The sequence below is a fragment of the Mesocricetus auratus genome, unplaced genomic scaffold, assembly GCF_017639785.1.
Source record: "Mesocricetus auratus isolate SY011 unplaced genomic scaffold, BCM_Maur_2.0 Super-Scaffold_100018, whole genome shotgun sequence".
Classification (NCBI taxonomy): Eukaryota; Metazoa; Chordata; class Mammalia; order Rodentia; family Cricetidae; genus Mesocricetus; species Mesocricetus auratus.
The window spans coordinates 42,208,431-42,227,184 of record NW_024429199.1 but is presented as its reverse complement, the minus strand read 5'-3'; the positions used below and the strand labels follow the sequence as shown (position 1 = coordinate 42,227,184).

The following is an 18,754-nucleotide window of genomic DNA, read 5'->3' as shown; positions in this document are numbered from 1 at the left end:
ACGCTGACAGGCAGAGGCACCGTGGCTCACCCTGGCGAAGCACTCGGTAGGTCGGCTCTGTTCAGTGCCTGTGCTCTTATCTCAGTAACTGGTGAGAGAATGAGGAGTGTGTCCAGAGAACATTAAAGAAAGGTCAAATGCAGAGGCGCGCTCATTGTTCTCGGCATCCCTGGTGACGCCAAGTGTGCTGACATCAACAGGAGGTGGGTGGGACAAGCGGGCATAATACGGGGCCCCGTCTTTCTTGGGGAGTCAGTTTGGGAGATAGTCCTGTGGGTGTCAAACAATGCATTTACTCAACTGACTAAACTATCACACTGAAAGCCTGATTGTTTGCTCCTCAAAACACATCCTTTCCGAAAGCCTTCCAGCCTGGGGCACGGCTCAAAGTCTGCATTTGGAAAAGTGCATTGGTGGCCGTGTGAGGACGTGTTTGGATATAACGCTGCTCACCCGGGGAGGGTGTAGCACCCTGATGTCTATTTAAAAGTGGCAGGTCCCAAGCCTGACTCACGAACAACTGCAGACATGAAATGCAGAGGCACCACCCCCTGCATCTGCTCTAATCCTTGCTTTGATTGGGGGAGGGGGAACAGAGCAGGCAGTTTATATTTCTCTCACCAGGACAAATTAATAGAAACAAAACCTAATTTTCCCCTTCTCTTACCCATTCTTGTTCCTCTTCAATATTTTTCCTCTTTCTAAGCTTCCTTTCTTCTTGTGTGAGAAGCTTACTATTTGGCTGCCTTGTGAGGAAGCGGGTAGAGTGACAGATGAAAGAAAGGCTTGTATTCATCGTGTAATTCAGAAGAAGGGGGAAATCGACCGCTGTGCAGTTAAGACCCTAACAACCTTGCAATTTTGTACAGTCGCGTCCCCCACCCGTTCTTTTGAAGAAATCTGCCTTTATTCGGCTAATCACTAGCCGCGGTTGCAGCAGCATGGATCCGATTAGCCGTTCTTATGATACAAAAGGGGCGAGGGGAGAAACTGCGAATGGGGTTGCCAATCTGTCCACCTGGACCCCAGGAGAAAGACGAGTGGAGTGCCTGTCTGCTTCCTCTCCTCCCCTTCATCCCGCTCTATCTCAGGATGGAGGCAGGTGCTACGGGAGCCAGGTCTCTCTGCCTTCAGTCAAAGTCACGGTGCTCCCTTCCATGGTGCTCCCTTCCATGCTTCCTTGTCACACTCTTGAGTCTGGGTTCCAATTATGCTTGTGAACACGAGCAGCTATGGAAATGCCACGCAGGATGGGCTTGCCTTCAGAGCCGCTGTACACCCAAGAGGCCACACTTTAATACAACACTCAGTTAATAAGCGTGGTGACACTGCTCCTTGGTGAGTCAGGCGGGAGGGACAGTTGTAGGGTTCGGGAGCACTACAGTCTCAGGAAGGAGACCAACAGATTAAAACCCAGTCCTGGGGGGCACAAATGGGCTCCCCAAGTAAAGGCACTTGTCATGCAAGTCTGGTGACCGGCGTTTGAGCTCTTGACTGGGGTAAAGGTAGACAGAAAGAACCAACTCTGCAAAGTTGCCCTCTGACCTCCACACGTGTATCATGCATGTGTAATCAGCTACTTGCATACACACAATAATAAAGTACTAAAAACCACGGTTTCTATCCTAGTAAGTATAGAATTCACTTCTTTTAAATATCGACTTAATTTATGGGTGAAATTAACCAAGTTTAGTGCATTTGTAACTACACTAGCAGTTTATTTTTAAGATAAAACTTGAAACTTCTGTACCCTTGTCATAAAAGTACATTGACTGACAGACTGAGTTAGCTTGTAGTGTGTGTGCATGCGTGGAGTAAACCAGAGGCGGATCTGTATTTTCCCACCTTGCTATGCTAGACAGGGTCCGTCACTAAAGTTGGGCATACTGACTCAGCTAAGCTGGTGCTCAGTCAGCTTCAGGGCTTCACCGGCCTCTGCCTCCCCAGTGCAGGAATCAGCGTTTTACACGAGTCCTGGAGCCCAAACTCAGGGTTTCATGTTATGGGACACACGTTTGAATGAGCTGGTTATCTCTTTTTGAGGCAGGGTAGTCTAGGGTAGCCTTCATTTGTAACGGAACTGAAGCTTAATCCCAAGGGCTGGGATTTCTAGCATGTACTATCTATCATGCCCTGTTTACACGCTGCCGGAGACGGAGCTCAGGGCTTTACTCCTTCTAGGCAAACATCAAACCAATGGAGCTACATCCCCAGCTCCAAAATTACTTTTCAAAGTAAAGCGGGAGTTAAAGCATTGTGCTGGTTTTGGAAACTCAACTGCAAGCTACTGACTGGAATCTCCAAGACCTCTGGGGTCTACCTAACACCTCAGTGCTCACATGTAAAGGTAATGAACATCTCCGTGACAGTTCACGTGTGTCATGCTTGGTGCTTCAGTCAATGGCTCTTGAAGAGACGGGCGATGTGCAGTGATAACGGATAACAGTGCCATCTACTGAGGGGGTTTCCGGGTGGGCTGAGTCATCCAGCACAGGCTGGAAGGGAGGCGCTGTGTGAGGAACAGTGGCTGACTCTATGAGTTGAGCTCGGGTTACCTGGAGCCTCTGATATAGGGGACAGTTTGAGGATACATGACAAAGACCACCAGGACACGGAGGAGCAGACACACAGAAGCCACAGCCTCTGCACTCACCATTAATGCTTACTTTAGGAGTCAGTTAGCTATTTATCATGGCACTTTCAAAACAGCTCTTCTCTTCCAAGTATCTGGAGCGCGTCACTTACCTGCTGCCAAAGCAGAGATTTAGTCACGAGCTGATATTTCACTCAAAATGCTAATGCATCTGTGTGAAGGATCAGAATTAGGCGAGGGACTTCACACACGCAGGCCTGGCTTACAGGGACAAGTTCAGAACTAGGTTTTTAAACAGACCGATCTGTCATAGTTGAGTCTCTTTCAAGAGCGGAAAAGAATGATTAAATGATAGGAAAAAACCACCAAGGTGCAAAGATTATGCAAGCGCAGGAGGAGAGTTAGCTACAGAAATCAACTTCAGAATTTTCTTTTCTTAGACTCCCCCTTTTCTCAATTGGTAGTCTTAAACTTGGCCAACATTTACTGAGCGCCCCCTGCTGGCCAGACACAGTTCTCTGCCCTTATGTGAAGGGAAGTGGTTCCCTCCCACAACAAACAGAGGAAGGCGAGATCTGTAAGGAAGGGGTCAGTATGGACTTAGTGAAGAGAACTGACTTCAGCTGCGTCTGGGGGATGGATGGACGATGACAGGTAAAAGGTTAGCTCATCACACTTCATTCAGCTTCGTGAGCAAAGATCTTGACCCCAGTCACAGCAGCACAGAAACGGGGACATCTGTCCTGTGACCATTTCTGAGGGAGAAAACAGAGAGAGGAAGGGAGGGGAGGAGAAGGCAGGGGAGAGCAGGGAGAAAAGAAGAGAAGATAGAGCAGCACACTGAGGACTGAGGGTCACCTTTCTCAAAGTGATGTGCTTTTACTTTTTTTTTTTTTGGTGGAATGGACTCAAAGTGATAAACTGAGGGAATGGGGAGTCTAGGGCTGTCTGATTCTGGCCTGAGTTGTACCTGTATCCTATCACAGGTTTGCATTGGGGCAGTACTGCAAACTGAGTTCATAACCCAGCTCTAGAAAGGCCAGAAAACAAGCAAACAGAAATGAAAAGGAAACTGGCAATACTCTGTCCCTCAGCGGGCTCTTTATCCCTAAGCTTTGTGGTGAGCGATAACTAAGTAATAGTCACCTGGAGACTAAACAGAAGCGAAGGAAGACCCCATGAGGGGCCAGCGATGCCAGCACCTCTGGGGCCTGGGCATAGAGGCTCTGGGTAGCTAGAGCCACAGGCGTCTGAACAGGGAAGTGACAGTGGGGACCAGCGGTCTGCGCGCCCACGAGCCTTGGCAATGCCGATGAGGCTAGGCACCGCCCCTCTTCACTTCAAACCCCAGGCTCGAGTTTATAATTTGCATTAAAGTACACACCTTGCACCCAGGTCCCTTCACCAATCTTTCTGGGAAAACCAAACCAAGCTCCCCCACCCCCCGAGTGGTTAAGGACCACCACCAATGGTCAAACGGAACGCCAAACACTAGACTTCCCTCTCACCCACTCGCTCCTTACCGTCCCCGACGCACACACAGCTGCTGTGCTCTCTCTAATTTCCTCGTCCCCCAATCTTCCACGCCCTCCTCACTCCCACACCCACTTGTTGCACTGCGACTCCCCTCCCCCTCCTCAGGATCCTGCCAGGTCTGCAGGCTCTGGTTCTATCCTTGGTCCTTACCAAACAGTCAGAATGACCCTCAAAGCCTAACTGGTCCATGGCAGTCCTACCCGCTTACCTCCTGGTGGTCTCCCCTTACACTTAAAACCACAATCCTAATCTTACAAAGTCCCAGACAACAGTCCCCCTTATCCATTGGCGGATACACTCCAAAAACTAGCAGATGCTCAAGACTGTAGAGGACGCTGAACCTTACATATTGGTATATTTTTTCCTATAAAGCCTTTGATAAAGTTTTCTCTTTATTAGGCACAGTAAGAGATTAACAATAAAAATGAAGCAAAATAATTATTATAATAAGCCTGCCTTATTCATTGAGGCAGGGCCTGTCAATCAAACTTTCTCCCTAGCTTTCTCTGTATGTGGGTTCTGGGGATCTGAACTCCAGTCCAAATGCTTAACTGCCAAGATACTTCCCAGACTAAGAGCACACTCATTTGTGCACGTGACGTCTTTCCCATACTTCATGAGAACACGGACCGCCACATGCAGGTTCAGTGCCTTTCCCCAGGTTTCTGGGAACAAGTCCGCGGTCTGCGTTGTGGAGCGAATGAACCAAGGAGGTGATATGCTAAGGAAGGACATGAGCAGTTGGGCTGCTTGGCCTATCACCAGACACACCTGAGGAGGCTCAGCAGGAGGGCAAACCCAACCCCTATGCAGCACTGCATCCTCAGCAAGGTCACAGCTCTGTATCCTCAGCAAGGTCACCGCTCTGGCACTCCACTATGAGCATTTAAAGCAGTTTGCAAGTACAAACACTGATGTCACTTTCTGTTTGGAAGGGAGAGTGTCAACACTAACAATCCCTGGTTATACCATTTATAAACATGCAGATGTGGGTTATTAGAGATTAATGCGTCTCAGGATTGGTGTCGGCATTCCGTTTGTCTCGCGCCGAAATCAATTGTGCTCTTCATTAGTCAATGACAACCCACATCATCCTGCTATGGAAGAGAGACCAAAGGTGCAAGGCGTGAACCAGAGTAAGTGATGAAACTGATTAGTACCAGACTTAACGGCTGTAATCAATCAACACATCACAATACTCCCGGCTCCAGTTATCAGAAGACAGGGAAATAGACCTAACGCTCCCTCCACATCAAGGACTCACTCCATTTTATAAAAAGACTCAGATAGAAAAGTCTAGGAACACCTCGGTTCTAAGTACTATTCATTTAACCACCATTTCCTAAAATGTAGCAAAATGGATTCTAACATTTTCTTCTAGGTTTCAACTGGCTCATAAAGCTTTGTACCGCTCTAGTCTTGCTTGAGACCTCGGTACAGCAGGCCAATGGCGACAGTCTCTCCACAGAGGCTGTGTGCTGCTGCATGCAGGTTTGCAGTGGCGACAGCCCGCTGAGCACCAGAAATGGACAAGGTGTCTGACTGCCACGTCAGTGGACAATGCAGAGGAGGGTGCACAGACACGAACCAGAGACGGGGTGAGGCTGGCAGGAGCTTAGAATGACGTACTGCCTTAGAAAAGCCAGGTGGAAACGACGTCTGACAAGCTCCCTGTGTTCACACAGTCCCCGGATACGGAAGGAGAGGAAGAGAAAGGCTTAACTTCAAATGTGGTAGAGGAACGGAAGACCTGTGTCTTTGGAAAATAGAAGCCACATTCATCTTCCAGTCAGGCCTAGTGGCAGGTGCCAGAGGGCAAGGCTGGTGTGTGTGTGTGTGTGTGTGTGCGTGTGCGTGTGCGTGTGTTGTATGTATGTATGTATAGTACAGGGCCCTTTCACATCGGGACGGGCCTTGGTATGAACTGTTAGGGTCTGCTAAGGGGAGGCTGAATGTCATACTTTTCCTACCCAAGCTCTTCTGGGCTGCACATCACCTCTCAAAACCAAAATCCATTTCCGCTTCCCTCACCGTTGCTCAGCGTCATTTGGAAAGGATGGGAAATTACTGCTTTCTTTAACACACAAGTACTTTACATTGTAAGGGGGAAAATACTGGCTAAGTTCTCTCAGTTTGCAGAAATGCTGAATCGATGTTTTCTGGGCTGCCACAGATTAGAAACACGGATATATCAATGGCACTTTGTGTTTAATTTTTTTCCTTTTCCGCTCAGTTTGCCAATAAGCAGCATGCATTCCCCTTGGAACAAGCTGTTGCAGAATTTCTACCTCCAGAGAAGCCAAAAAGGAGCACGTGACAGATGTTGCGAAGTGAACCGAGCAGGTAGGAGGCTAGCGCAAACACACAAAACGGCTCCACTGGCCCTGCAATGCCACGAGCAGCTTCACGTTTGGAATCCTGAAAGAAGACTCGACCAGAACCATCGACACACAGGAATAAACCCGTAATTTACCCTGAGTTTTATTAAAGATAAATTAAAACGTGGAAATTGTAGCTCCACAGGATGAGCTTGGCTTGAGCCTTGAAAGATTTAAAAATCTACGGAGAAAGGATTAAACAAAGAGGAGACACTCGTTCGCAACCTCTGCGGGGCGTTTTATAGACACTAATCTTGACAAACATCAGGGACTATCATTTGTTCTCACTGAAACCCTTCCTGCTCATGCTGGCTCATGACTGACTCCACGCTGCCATCCAGCTTTCTCTTCCCTGCTTTAGCATCCTTTCTGAATGAATGAACACAGCATCTTCTTGTTTATATCTGAAGCCCTGGAAGACACTGGGCATCTTGTTGAGGAGGGACTGGGGTTGTTTTAAATTAACAGAGAGCAGCCCAGCAACTTGCCCCCTGCCATACTCTTTTTAAAACATGTGCATTTGTTGTCTGAGGGCCAGTTAAATGAACAATTTGCCCTCCAGGAGCTGAACTGACAGAGCTCTGGAATGAGGCCAAACGCTAAGGAACAGGAGTTCCCAGAGCACAGACCATCTCTGGCCAAGCTTCCTTTGCAAGTTCTATCCTGGCAAGCTTTTACAAAGCACAGAAAGTAGAGGCCTTTGCCAGGCATGGGTGTGTTATCTCCTGGGAAGGGGACAGGTGTGCAGGAGACTGTGTGTGTGTGTGTGCATGTGTGTGTGTGTGTGTGTGAGCGCGCATGCACGGGCACTTGGACTAGCTGCAGAGCAAAGGCAGAGCTTTACTGAAGAGGGAGCAGCGCACAGAAGGGGGGGCAGAGGGCAGCACTTAAGAGATGAATCAGAGCCCCTCGTTTCTTTTAGACTCTTCCCTCAAGCTCTCTGGACTCTTGCTTGACCTAGCTAACAAAGCCCTCACTCTCACTTGGCCGACCATCAGTTAGAGAGGAACACGAGCAAGCCACCTCCCTCAGTAAAGCATAGAGCAAGGCTTCTACAACCAGAAAAAAAAAACCCCACAAAAACAGAAAGAAAACAAAAACAGGGGTAGGAGGGATTTGGCCTTTGCATTCAATAACCCCTTGTTTTGCGCTCATGGCTAAGAAGACATACCTTTGGTTAGTTTCTGATAATAAAAACCAACACCACACAAGACTGGCCAGAAAGCCACAGCCCTTTGATGAGGCAGCCATGTAAATATCTAACTTTGTGTTTTTGTCATCTACAGTCAGATAAGAGCGACTTAACTCCACACACAACAAGCCAGATGTAAAGACCAAAAGGGACCGTGCACAGGACGCCCTTAGACATTCATTAACAAATGAGAAGAGGAAGCAGGAGTCATGCAGACGCTTGGAGCTCCACAAACAGCAACAGCTTTCAGGCATGAACGCCACCTGCCCGCCACCTGTCCTCCCAGTCACCCTCCCAGTCTTTAACCTTGGCTGCACCTACAACCCAGGCAGGAAAAGCCGACAAAAGCCTCTGCATTAAATGTAAGTTGCCAAGGGTGGGCTGATCTTCCTTTGTGATTTGTTAGTAATCTGGGAGGGCGCTCCAGAGGCAAGGCCAGAGAAATCCACACATGACACTGTCAGGCGCCAGCAGGGTGCTGGCTGGTGCTGACTCAGCTTGGGCAGAGAGCAGATCCTGCATGTTTTTGTGCACCAAACCCCGTCCATTCAAAGTCCTCTTCTTCACAACCCCCCATAAGGGACTCTTGAGCTGTAACTTGAGAAACTGCCACATTGAAATGTGACCAAATCTGTCATAAAGACAATAACGTCAAATACTCTGGAATTAACTACAACCCAACCAAAACCAAACACATGTGCCCTAGCAACGGACGAGGAGGATGAAGGCCCTTCACTCTGGCCTTTGAAGCAAATGCATCACCAACGGAAGGTGAGAGACCAAGTGAAGGGATAGATGCTGGCCTAAACTGTGGGATGCTGCTGGAACGTCCTCCACCTTGTAATGACAGTCACCTGCAATGCTGAGCACAGTGACATCTCCAGCAGATTCCTGAGAGCGCATGGAGCTGAGTCTTGGACACTCAGGGTTTGGGCCTTGGACTCCCGGGTACAATGGGAGTGGTCAGCGGTGCAGGAACATGGGGAATCTGAGTCAGCCACTTGGGACAGTTTACCAGGGTGCTGCTCCACAGGTGAGGCTCATTAGCTGCTAACTTCACCTGTCAGGGAGGAGCCTGAGAAAAGTGGCTATTCCTCTCCAAGAATCCTCTGCAGGAGGAATGAGCACGGCCTCTGCCTCTGGCTCTGCCTCGCCCAGCTGTGGGCTGCACAGCAGCTGAGTGCTTCCCAGAGTGCTTTGGGAAGGGGGAGACTGGAAGAGCCAGTTCACGGGCTGCAACAACGTTCCTGGACCATGCCTGCCCTGGGGAATCATGCCACCTCTACAGGACGTAGACACACGGTGTGTAGACTCAGAATCAAGCGCAGGGAGTGCTATGCCAGCCTGGAGCATACAGTCAGCAAAACTAAAGACGCGAAATGGGGAAGGGAATGGAATCAGGCCGAATTAGTCTCTAATGGAAGGTAAATTAGCATTTGATTAAAAATAAATAAACAGAAAATATCAGCTCCTATGATCAGCTCCAACCTATGTGCAAATTTAAGGCAAATGGAAAAACTCAAGGTGCTGAATACTTGCTAGAGACTAGCTTCACCATGTAGCCCAACGGGACTCAGACTTGGCAGTCCCCTGCCTCAGTCTCAAAAGTACTAGGATTATAGACATGTACCACCACACTGGGTGATAGGTCACACCTTTAGAAAAACTCTCACAAAATAGTGCCATGAAAATTTAATTACCACTATATAAAAACCTTACATTCAGGCTGAGGACTTGGCTCAGTGGAGGAGTACTTGCCTAGTTAGCATGTGCCAAGCCCTGGGCTTGATTCCCTGAAATCAAAAGACAAACAAAATCCCAAACAAACAAGAAAACCAAACTATGTTTGAAGGTTAGGTATATAGTTCAGTAGTAGGCTGCTTGCCTAAGATTAATGCCCCTAGGCTTAGCCAGGAAGTGGAGGAGGGTGTAAGAATAGGTGTGGTCTATACTCATGACCTGGATTACTCTCAAAACTTGGCCATGTGTAAGTCTCCCATGAGGCTCTCGTTTTGAAAGCATGAGAGATGCAAGACTGTGGTGTCGTGGAGAACAGCACTGTACAGCAGGGTTTCAATCCCTGAAGTGGGGCCAGGAGAGGCCACTGGTGAGGGAGCAGCCTTGGCTGCGGTGTGGTCCCTAGGATATTAGAGATGGAACAGAGCTGCCTGAACCTCTGAGCCAAACTGTGTCCGGAGAAGTGGGACTGCCCAAGGCCTTTGCGGACCAGAGGATCACGGATGAGCCCCAAATGCCAGACACTGAGTTTTTACACCACTGGAATTTGCTTCTATTTTGGTTTTAACTGTGCTCTGGTCCTTCCCTCTTAGAACAACAAATACATAACCTGTTTTTGATTTTACATAACACTCAGTTAAGAGACTGAACTTTAAAACAAAACCCAGACTTTTAAATGGCTGGATTTTTTTTAAGACTGTGGGACTTTTATACCTTATTTTGTGTTCTGATATTAACGTGGTATCTTGGGAACAAACAAACAAGGAAGGGTTATGATTTAATGATGATGCCTTTCTGTGTCAATCTGACAAGGGATCAACATGTGACAGCTATTCTTGGTTGCCAGCCATAGGAAGAGGGAAGCTAAGAAGAGGAATGGCTTCCACATACCAACATGTGGCCACATCTGGGAGGCACTGATTCCAAACTGATACAGGAGGGTCCAGCCCACTGTGGGTGTTACCATCCTGAGGTAGGAGGGCCTAGGCTGTAAAATAAATATATAGCTGAATATAAGCCAGGAGTAAGCCAATAGGCAGAGATTCTCCATGGTTTCTGCTTCAAACCTTAGTTACTGCTTTGGATTCCCTTGCCTCTACCTGTAATCCTCTCCTGCCCAGATCTTCTTTCCTTCTTTGGTGTGGGTGGTGACGTGGTGCTTATTCCAGCAGCATGAGTAAACTAGAGCAGAGGGTTTACTCACAAGCATCCCAGGATGCAGGTGGGCAGTGCTGGATGACGGAGATGAAGAAGTAGAACTCGGCTGCCCAGGCCCACTGCAATGCTCTGAACACGGCTCACCAGACTAATCCATGTCCCAGTCTGGGGAGCAGCGGTGACTGTGACGCAACCATAAGCCCCACATACTGACTATCTGTCCTGTGTCACAGTCCAGTAGATTTGTACAGGAATCACATGAGATATGGTGTGGAACGGAGAGAGAAACTGAGGCCCAGAGGCACTTAAGACGTAGATCGAGGAGATGAGATCACCATTTCACGAGGGGAGAGCATCACAAATGATAAGTTTGCTCACCAGACTTTCTAGGCGGCTATTCTACTTGGAATAACATCAAGAAATAAATGGTAAACACTTTATACAACCAGTACTATATTGTATGTCTTTGCAAGAGTAAAGATCATTAAGAAGTGACTTTGAAATTATACCACCAAAAAAAAAAAGTGTCTGCTGCCCAGCCTCAGCACTAAATGACACTTGATGGTGTGACCAGACTGCACAGCGGCTGGTGACAGTGGACCCAGCCTGGAAGAGCACAGTGAACTCCAGCTTCAGATGTGCACCCAGTGAGTTATGGTAGAGTCATAAAAACGTAACATTTAATTCCTTTAAAAGGTAAGATAGAACACACCACACAGAGTGTGGCTGAGGGGCCTGTGTGTTCTGATTTCCCAGTACCTTTCTGGTTTTAAGAGGTGTTGTCCTATGGTTATTAGCAGTCCCCCAGCTTGGATGATATATTACAGGCCTCGTCAACAGGGTAAGTTTCCATAAACAATGTAGTAAATAAAAACAGTAAGATAAATGGTAAGAACGTAACAAATACTATTCTTTTAAAAAGTGGTAAGATATATAGAGAGCATTTGAGGCAGGAAGAGGAAATGGTGCTGGGTGGGGAGATGAACAGGCAGGTAGATGCAGATATCCTAGCACTCCAGCTCAGATTCATGCCGTAATTACGCTGAATAAATACCACATTGCCCATTTAGACATAATAATCTACGTATAACTATTATTTAAATATAGTATACAATGCAAATTTTATAAACAGGAAGGGAGTAAAATGTAAACTAGGTAAAACTATCACCCATGAGTTTGGGGGAGAATATGATAAATTATCAACAAGTTTACTAGCTGTTCAATTCTCATTTTAATAGGTTAGTGGAAGGTGCCCTCTGGAAACTACCATGTTAGCAAAAATTACGTGCCAAAAACTGACATATTGTTCTGTGATGATGGATAGGTAGTTACTGGGTGGGTTTGAATGGCTGGTACAATACTAGAATGGTGGATGCGACTCTCTCAGAAGGAAGGTGTGAACTTGTGTCAGCATGGCACTCTGGACTATAGTTAGCATGACCAGCGTGTGCCTGATCAGACATGGAGAAACATCAACTGTGAAAACACCGTAGACGATAATGGTCATATTATATCCACCAAACAGAGCCAGACACATGGCTGACACCGGTCAGCAATGTCAGTTCAGGCCACTAACTGAGGGAGGATCTTCACTGTGCAACCGTAAGATGGCTGACAGAGAAGGATTTTGTTTATGGCAAACTTGTGAAAGGATCTGGCCATTTGTTGAGACTACCTAGAAACTGACAATGGCTTGTTTGGTGGTAAATGCAGTTCCGCCCTGATATACAATCGTATCCATGTCTTAAAGGACCGAAGCAGAGCCAACAGGAAGGCGAAGTGTGAGAGCTGCTGCTGAGAGCAGAGTCGGGAGGGGGGGGGGGTGGGGAGGGGAGGATGGGACACGACAAGGGACACACCAGTCTACAACGGGGACAGCAGATGAGAAGGGATGACAGTACCTGGAATACTTGCGGGGGAAATCGGACCAGACCGAGACTGGTTGCTTCCCACAGGAGAGCCAACAGGAGACGGTGACGGCCCCCCCAGGGATGCTGGAGAGATGGGGTGATGCGTGTGGGGAGAAAGGAGACTGGGCCGGGTTGCTCTGATCCCCCTGGCTGCTCGTGGAGCCGGACGCACTGACTGCTGAGCTCAGAGTTGCTTCCGTTCCTGTAGGGAGGTCGTCGATGGAGCCAGACAGGTCCTGAGGAAGAGAGAGAAGGCAGGTGTTCACACACTTGGAGCACACAGGCATGATTTGAAAGTCGCAGTGCCACTCCTTCAGAGACAGTGTGAGTGGGCAGCCCAGCCTTCGGAGTGGCCACTTCTCACTGACTCCAGTGAACTCACACAGAGGGCCTGGCATCGCTTCAAAGGTGAGGCGAGCTGCATCCCACACTCACAAGCTGTCCTCGAAGGTTTCCGTTCTGCCAGCACCTAGTTGTGGACCTACTCAAAATGCTGTCTCAGGCAGTTTTGTGCAGCAAGTTAACCATAAGAATGAAGACTTCAATAAACAGAGCAACTACAGGCTTGGGGGAACCTTCATATAGAAATTTAAAGCTGGGATATTATAATCTAAAACTGGTCAAAATTGTCACTGAACTTTGTGGTGACAAATTCTTTCATTTTAAGCATTATAATGACAGTGCTATCTGCATTTTAATATATTATGGAAATACAATTCTATTGACATTATATGGTCAAGAAATGAGTTCTAATGTTACACAGTATGCCTTTATGCAACAATTTCGCACTGTTAATACCACCTAATTTGACTATCACACCCTCAGAGGGAGTTACTAAAGCCCCCATGTGAAAGACTCACAGAGCCAGAGCCTACACTCCTTAGGGCTCACTCCTCAGGTGAGAATGCAGGCAACGTAAGAGAAGCAGGTAAGATGAGAGAGAAGACAGCGAGGGTAAGGGACGCAGCGGCCTTGCTCCCAGGCCTCGGGGGTGGCCACTGCCACCAGATGCCCCAACACTGCACAGGGCCTGCTGGTTTATTGGCTCTCCTAGGTGGTCAGCTCAGTATGGCCCATCAGGACTGGAAGCCGGACGGAGAGGGCGGAAGCGCATATGCTGCAGTATACAACACCAGGACGTGCTGCTCTGATTGGATGTGCTCCATCAGTTCTGTCCATGCTTAGCCTGGCGTACCACAGGGCCTTCTCCAGCGAGAGCTCTCTAGACTCAAGCAGGAAGACCCTTCAGGCTCAGAAGAAATGCAGCTCAGAAAGCAGCCGACAAACCCAGGACAAGACCCCAGGCCCTGGACACGGAGCTGTGCCAGGAACTTCCCTTTTAGGATGATGTCATCAGAGATAAAAATAATAATCTACAGGTGATAAGCCCCATAAAAACATGGAGTGTACATTAAAAAGTCTTATGACAAGAATAACATTGATTTAAGTAAAATAAAAAGTAATCTTATAAAGCCAAATAATTCTGCTTATGAAAAACAACACGATGACTGAAAATATCTAACCTTTGGAAAATGTATTATCACATCTCTCAAATAAGATGAGGTAAATTGAATCAGATTTTTTTTTTGGAGTTCAGAGATAAAACAAACATTTTTGCTCTAGGCGCATGGCATACGTGATATTGCACACACTCAGCTGGTAAAACTTCCCATTTAAGCTTGATTACTGGCTGGCTCAGTGATTGTCCCACTTAGATCTTATAAATTAGATATGGCTTTCCAGAGGCAGGCAGGAATAGAGGAAGGTTATTAATCCAGTAGCATACCACACACAACTCAGAAATAAGCAACCTCAGGACAAGCAACACAGTAGCACAACTCCACACAGATTTCGATGGACACGTCCCAGGAGAACGGGGTCGCGCTTCCTCCAGCCCAGGCTTGCGGCTCACTCATTTTGAGAACTGGGCGGGGTGGATCTGAAGACAGGAGTAGGTATCCTGGATGAGCTTCTCAGTGTTTGCCCGTGAGGCATTTCCTTCCTAATCCACACAACCAACTCAACAACTTGCAAATGACTGCAGTGAAATGACCCGTGGGTTAAATAAAGGCAAGCTGTACTTGTGCTCTGCCCAGCGGCTTTCCACGCGGGGAAGTGCAGAACCACACGACAACAATGACAATAACAGTGTTTGTCAACAAACTGGAAATGCACGAAACTCAAATGGCGGCCTCCCTGTGTTTCCTTAAAACAAGACACACTCAGCCCTCAGCACTGCCTATTAACTCAGTGGCCACGGCTGAGACCGAGCAGACAGGCGGACCAGACCATGTGACCGAGGATGTCTGCCACCTGACTTCTGACAAAAAAAAAGACTCAGGTACCGGTGCTAGGCAGGCCTTAGGTGAACCACACAGAGACCTCATTGCATGGGGCAGTTCATGCAGACTTCACCTGGTACAGTACCATAACCTCTTGAATAATTCAGTGTGCAATAATCTCACCACTGAACGAAGAAATACATAAAGCGACGGTAGCTGTGCAATGCCTAGAACTACAGGTCTAACACTAGCCAGAATAGCTTTGGGTTTTTTGTTTTTGTTTTTTTCTTCCTAATAGGAGTGGTGATGGTGTCTCATCCCATTGGACCATGCTCAACTTTACAATTTAATGTGATTGGCTAATCTGCCCAAAGGGAGGGCAGGAGGGTTTATCTCTCTAACTAGGTTTGATAAGAGAAAAACAAAAACAAACAAAAAACCCCAAAAGATAAAACATTTCCCACAGTTTACTAGTTTCCTCTTAAAAAAGCAGTATGAGAAAACAAAGCCTCTCCTGGGACTCGGATGACACAGCAGGCGAGGGCTTGTGAACGGAGGGAGAGTGCTAAGCCCTGCACATGGCCGCTGACCACCACAGCCAGCGACTGCATCGGGACGTTTATTTGAGCCAGGTGCTTCCTCAACACTAGCAAGAGGGTGGGAGGGAACACACCTCCCACGATAATTTAGTCACTAAGTAGGAAGACAATCATTTTCTACTGCACACGGAACAGAGCTAAACAGACACAACATAAATTCAGTGTTCAATTGTAGTTAAATAATTTTATGCAAATCTTCCTTCATAAAACCTGGAATGTTACTCATAAATTCTTGTAATTCTCTGCATGACCTACAAATTTCTTCCCCATCCTCCCTTAAAAACCCACATTATTGCTGAAGAAATAGCGAGGACGGGCGGCGAGAGAGTGCCATTCACGCTGCAGCAGCATAGAAAACATTTCTGTTATTCAACAGGCTGATCAAGGAAGCACCAAGAGGAAAATATTAAACCGGTGGCTTCCTTATTGTTCACATGTCATCAGAATTTCAGTGCTGACTAGACCCTGGTGCAACAGAAGAGCGATAAAAAGATATAATTTTTATATTACCAATATACCCCTCTCGGAACTTTTATATGTAAATGATACAGAAAGACTCCCGTCTTGCAGATATACTTATGGTATCCATACGCAGAGCTATCTTAAAGCCACTAATGAAGGAAGTTCGGCAGTGGTTTAAGCATCCAGCCTCGTTAACACAGAAGCCCATCACTAACACTTCCCTGGAGGACAATTAGTCAGCAGGGCACCCGTTCCTCCTTCTGTAAGTACCATCAGATCTGTGATGGCTGCAAAGGCAGAGGCTGCCTTGCATCCCTCACAGCCAAGCTACAGTGAGTGGTTCTACTCCTCTTGCTGGGGAGCTGGCAGATCAGGACAGGGGGCTGCAGCAAGGGCCCCTGGGAGTTGGAGTCCTTACCCCACAGCATTAAGGAATTAAGGGGCCCTCTTTCCCCATGGAGGGAAAGAAAAGGCAATGATTTCCTGGGATCTCATCTAGTGAAGTTACTGCTTGGCCATCATAATTTGATGTGGTGAGATCCAGCTATTGAATTAGGGATCCTCTGTTTAATGCTACCAACAATACTGAATATTTTTCAATGTAACAAAATTAATGTGAGCTCACTATCAATGGTCTGCTTATTTTTAAAAGTCCCTGTCTTGAACATCACTCACACACACACACACACACACACACACAATGCTGCAACATTTGCTTTACTTTTAAAACCATTTCAAGAAGACCTCTCTGCACAGACTTCACCACTGTAACCTCACACACCACACCCTTCTCTGTCCAAGTAAGAAATCTCAAATTAATTCAAGGGGCTAGGCAGAGAATGAAGTGCTGCAGAGATTGACAGGAGTCTCATCTGACTTTTACAAGAAAAACAAATTACCACAGCACAAGGGTCCTGATTCCTCACGAAGACACAGACTAGTGGGATGGAAGAAACAGAAGGAAAGCACATGGAAAATTCCATGAAGATGATATGCAGAAACTACTTTAAAAGAGCTACATGCAGTTGGGAGTTGGTGGCCACACCTTTAATCCCAGCACTCGGGAGGCAGAGGCAGGTGGATCTCTGTGAGTTCAAGGCCAGCCTGGTCTATAAAGAGTTTCAGGACAGGCTCCAAACATACACAGTAAAACCCTGTCTCAAAAACAAAACAAAACAAAACAAAAGAGCTACGTGAAAACAGAAAACAAGAAACACTGTGAATGAGTTCTCTGTCTGTACATGGCACATGAACCTCCCTGAAATACGCTGACATTTATAAGTCACCAGAGCGAAGTATCTTTGCTTTGTTGGTAAGGTGTTCAGTGTAGCACGTGTCGGCCTAGGGTAAGTTCAGTCAATACTGGAGATGGCACTGATCCAGGGGCCTGGGAATAAGCTCGAAAATTGTAGTCCCTTACTTAATTAAATAAGTGGGTTTTCAAAAAGCCAATGAACTTCCAAACACTCCAAGCCACAGCGCTCAGCACAATTATCTGCTGGAGGGATCAGCGCAGCCCTGATGGTGAGCTGTCCCACACTGTATACATCTGGGCATCCCTTGCTCGGGTACACCCCCCGAGAAAGGGGATAAACAGAGTTAGGAACGGAGAGGATATTTCAGTCAATGTGACAGGCACAAGCCTCATTTCAGGGTTTAATAGGACACAGCTAATGACTTCTCACTGTGACTTCCCAGAGGCTTAGGGCATGGGTTACAATGCTAGTTCACAACTCTGCAAAATTCTCAGTGAAGTTCAGAAGCAGGAAGACATTGCTACTTTCTCTCTCTCTCTCTCTCTCTCTCTCTCTCTCTCTCTCTCTCTCTCTCTCTCTCTCTCTCTCTTTCTCTCTCTCAGAAACACACACACACACACACACACACAGAAGCAGACATACATATACACACCACACACAACCTTCAACTAGACCCTAACTTAACGACACCGACTCTCATGCCAGGCATGGGGCAAAGACAGGAGGAATTTAAATGTTCAAGGTCAAATTAAACTGAATTTATAAGCTGAACTTACAGTGGCAAATACTACACAGCATAGTCTAGCACATGCACACAGTTCTAAATATTTACTGCAAAGAGTTTCCTGAAAACTACTAACCAGTTAATACATTTTATGAATGAATTCTCAGTCCGACTCCTGAACAGTACACCAAGGGTCAAGGGTCAGCCTCATTAGCGTCTTAGCCCTCCTAGAAGGGGTCATCAAACAGCACACTGTGCCAGCTTACTTGGTACTCTAACTTCAAGCATTTGATAGAAATGTACCTTGAAGGTGATAATAAAATTGACCTATCTGTGACTGAGATTCCCATGACTTTCCTAGGCTCTCAGCACAAGCCCATATTGCAAGCTGTCTTCTCAAGCCCTGCTGCTGTCTGTTGACAGCAAATGAGTCTTTTAAAAGCCCAGAGCTCCGGTCTAAACGTGAAATAAAGGACATCAGGAGGCAGCCCCCAGAACAAACCCTAAGCACTGGTCTGAGGCCTTAAAATCCTCCTCCTTCCAATAACGCCTCCGTTTTTCTTTAACATGTCCAAACACGTAACTCTTTGTCTGGGGCGGGACAACATACACAGTGCGCAGCCAACTGGCATGTGAGGTCAGCGGGGGAAAATACTTGGCATGGGTTTCAAAGTCCAAACGCCATGGATAACAAGAGCACACCTCAGAGGAGAGCACTACACAGAAAATGTGGGTCAGAGCCCATACCGAGGCAGATAGCCAAGAGCCCCTCTTTGGGAAACAACTCGGCCCAGACTCATTTGCAGTTCTACTCAAGCAAAGACTGCTTTGTGGGCAACTCTCACTTTAAGGGAGGTTTCCAAGGTAATGACAAAACCAGAAGCCAGTCGTAAGCATACTATTATACATATTGTAACAGTTGTATTT

The 18,754-nt window shown here is 47.1% G+C and overlaps 1 protein-coding gene across 1 annotated transcript in view; it reads right to left on the bottom strand.

Annotated features, from left to right (window-relative positions):
- Window positions 1-18,754, bottom strand: part of Arid1b (AT-rich interaction domain 1B) — a 283,138-nt gene that overhangs the window by 87,040 nt on the left and 177,344 nt on the right. Inside the window, 2 exon segments of the mRNA XM_040728432.1 lie at window positions 12,496-12,580; window positions 12,582-12,740. Of these exon segments, the coding sequence (XP_040584366.1) occupies window positions 12,496-12,580; window positions 12,582-12,740 (244 nt within the window).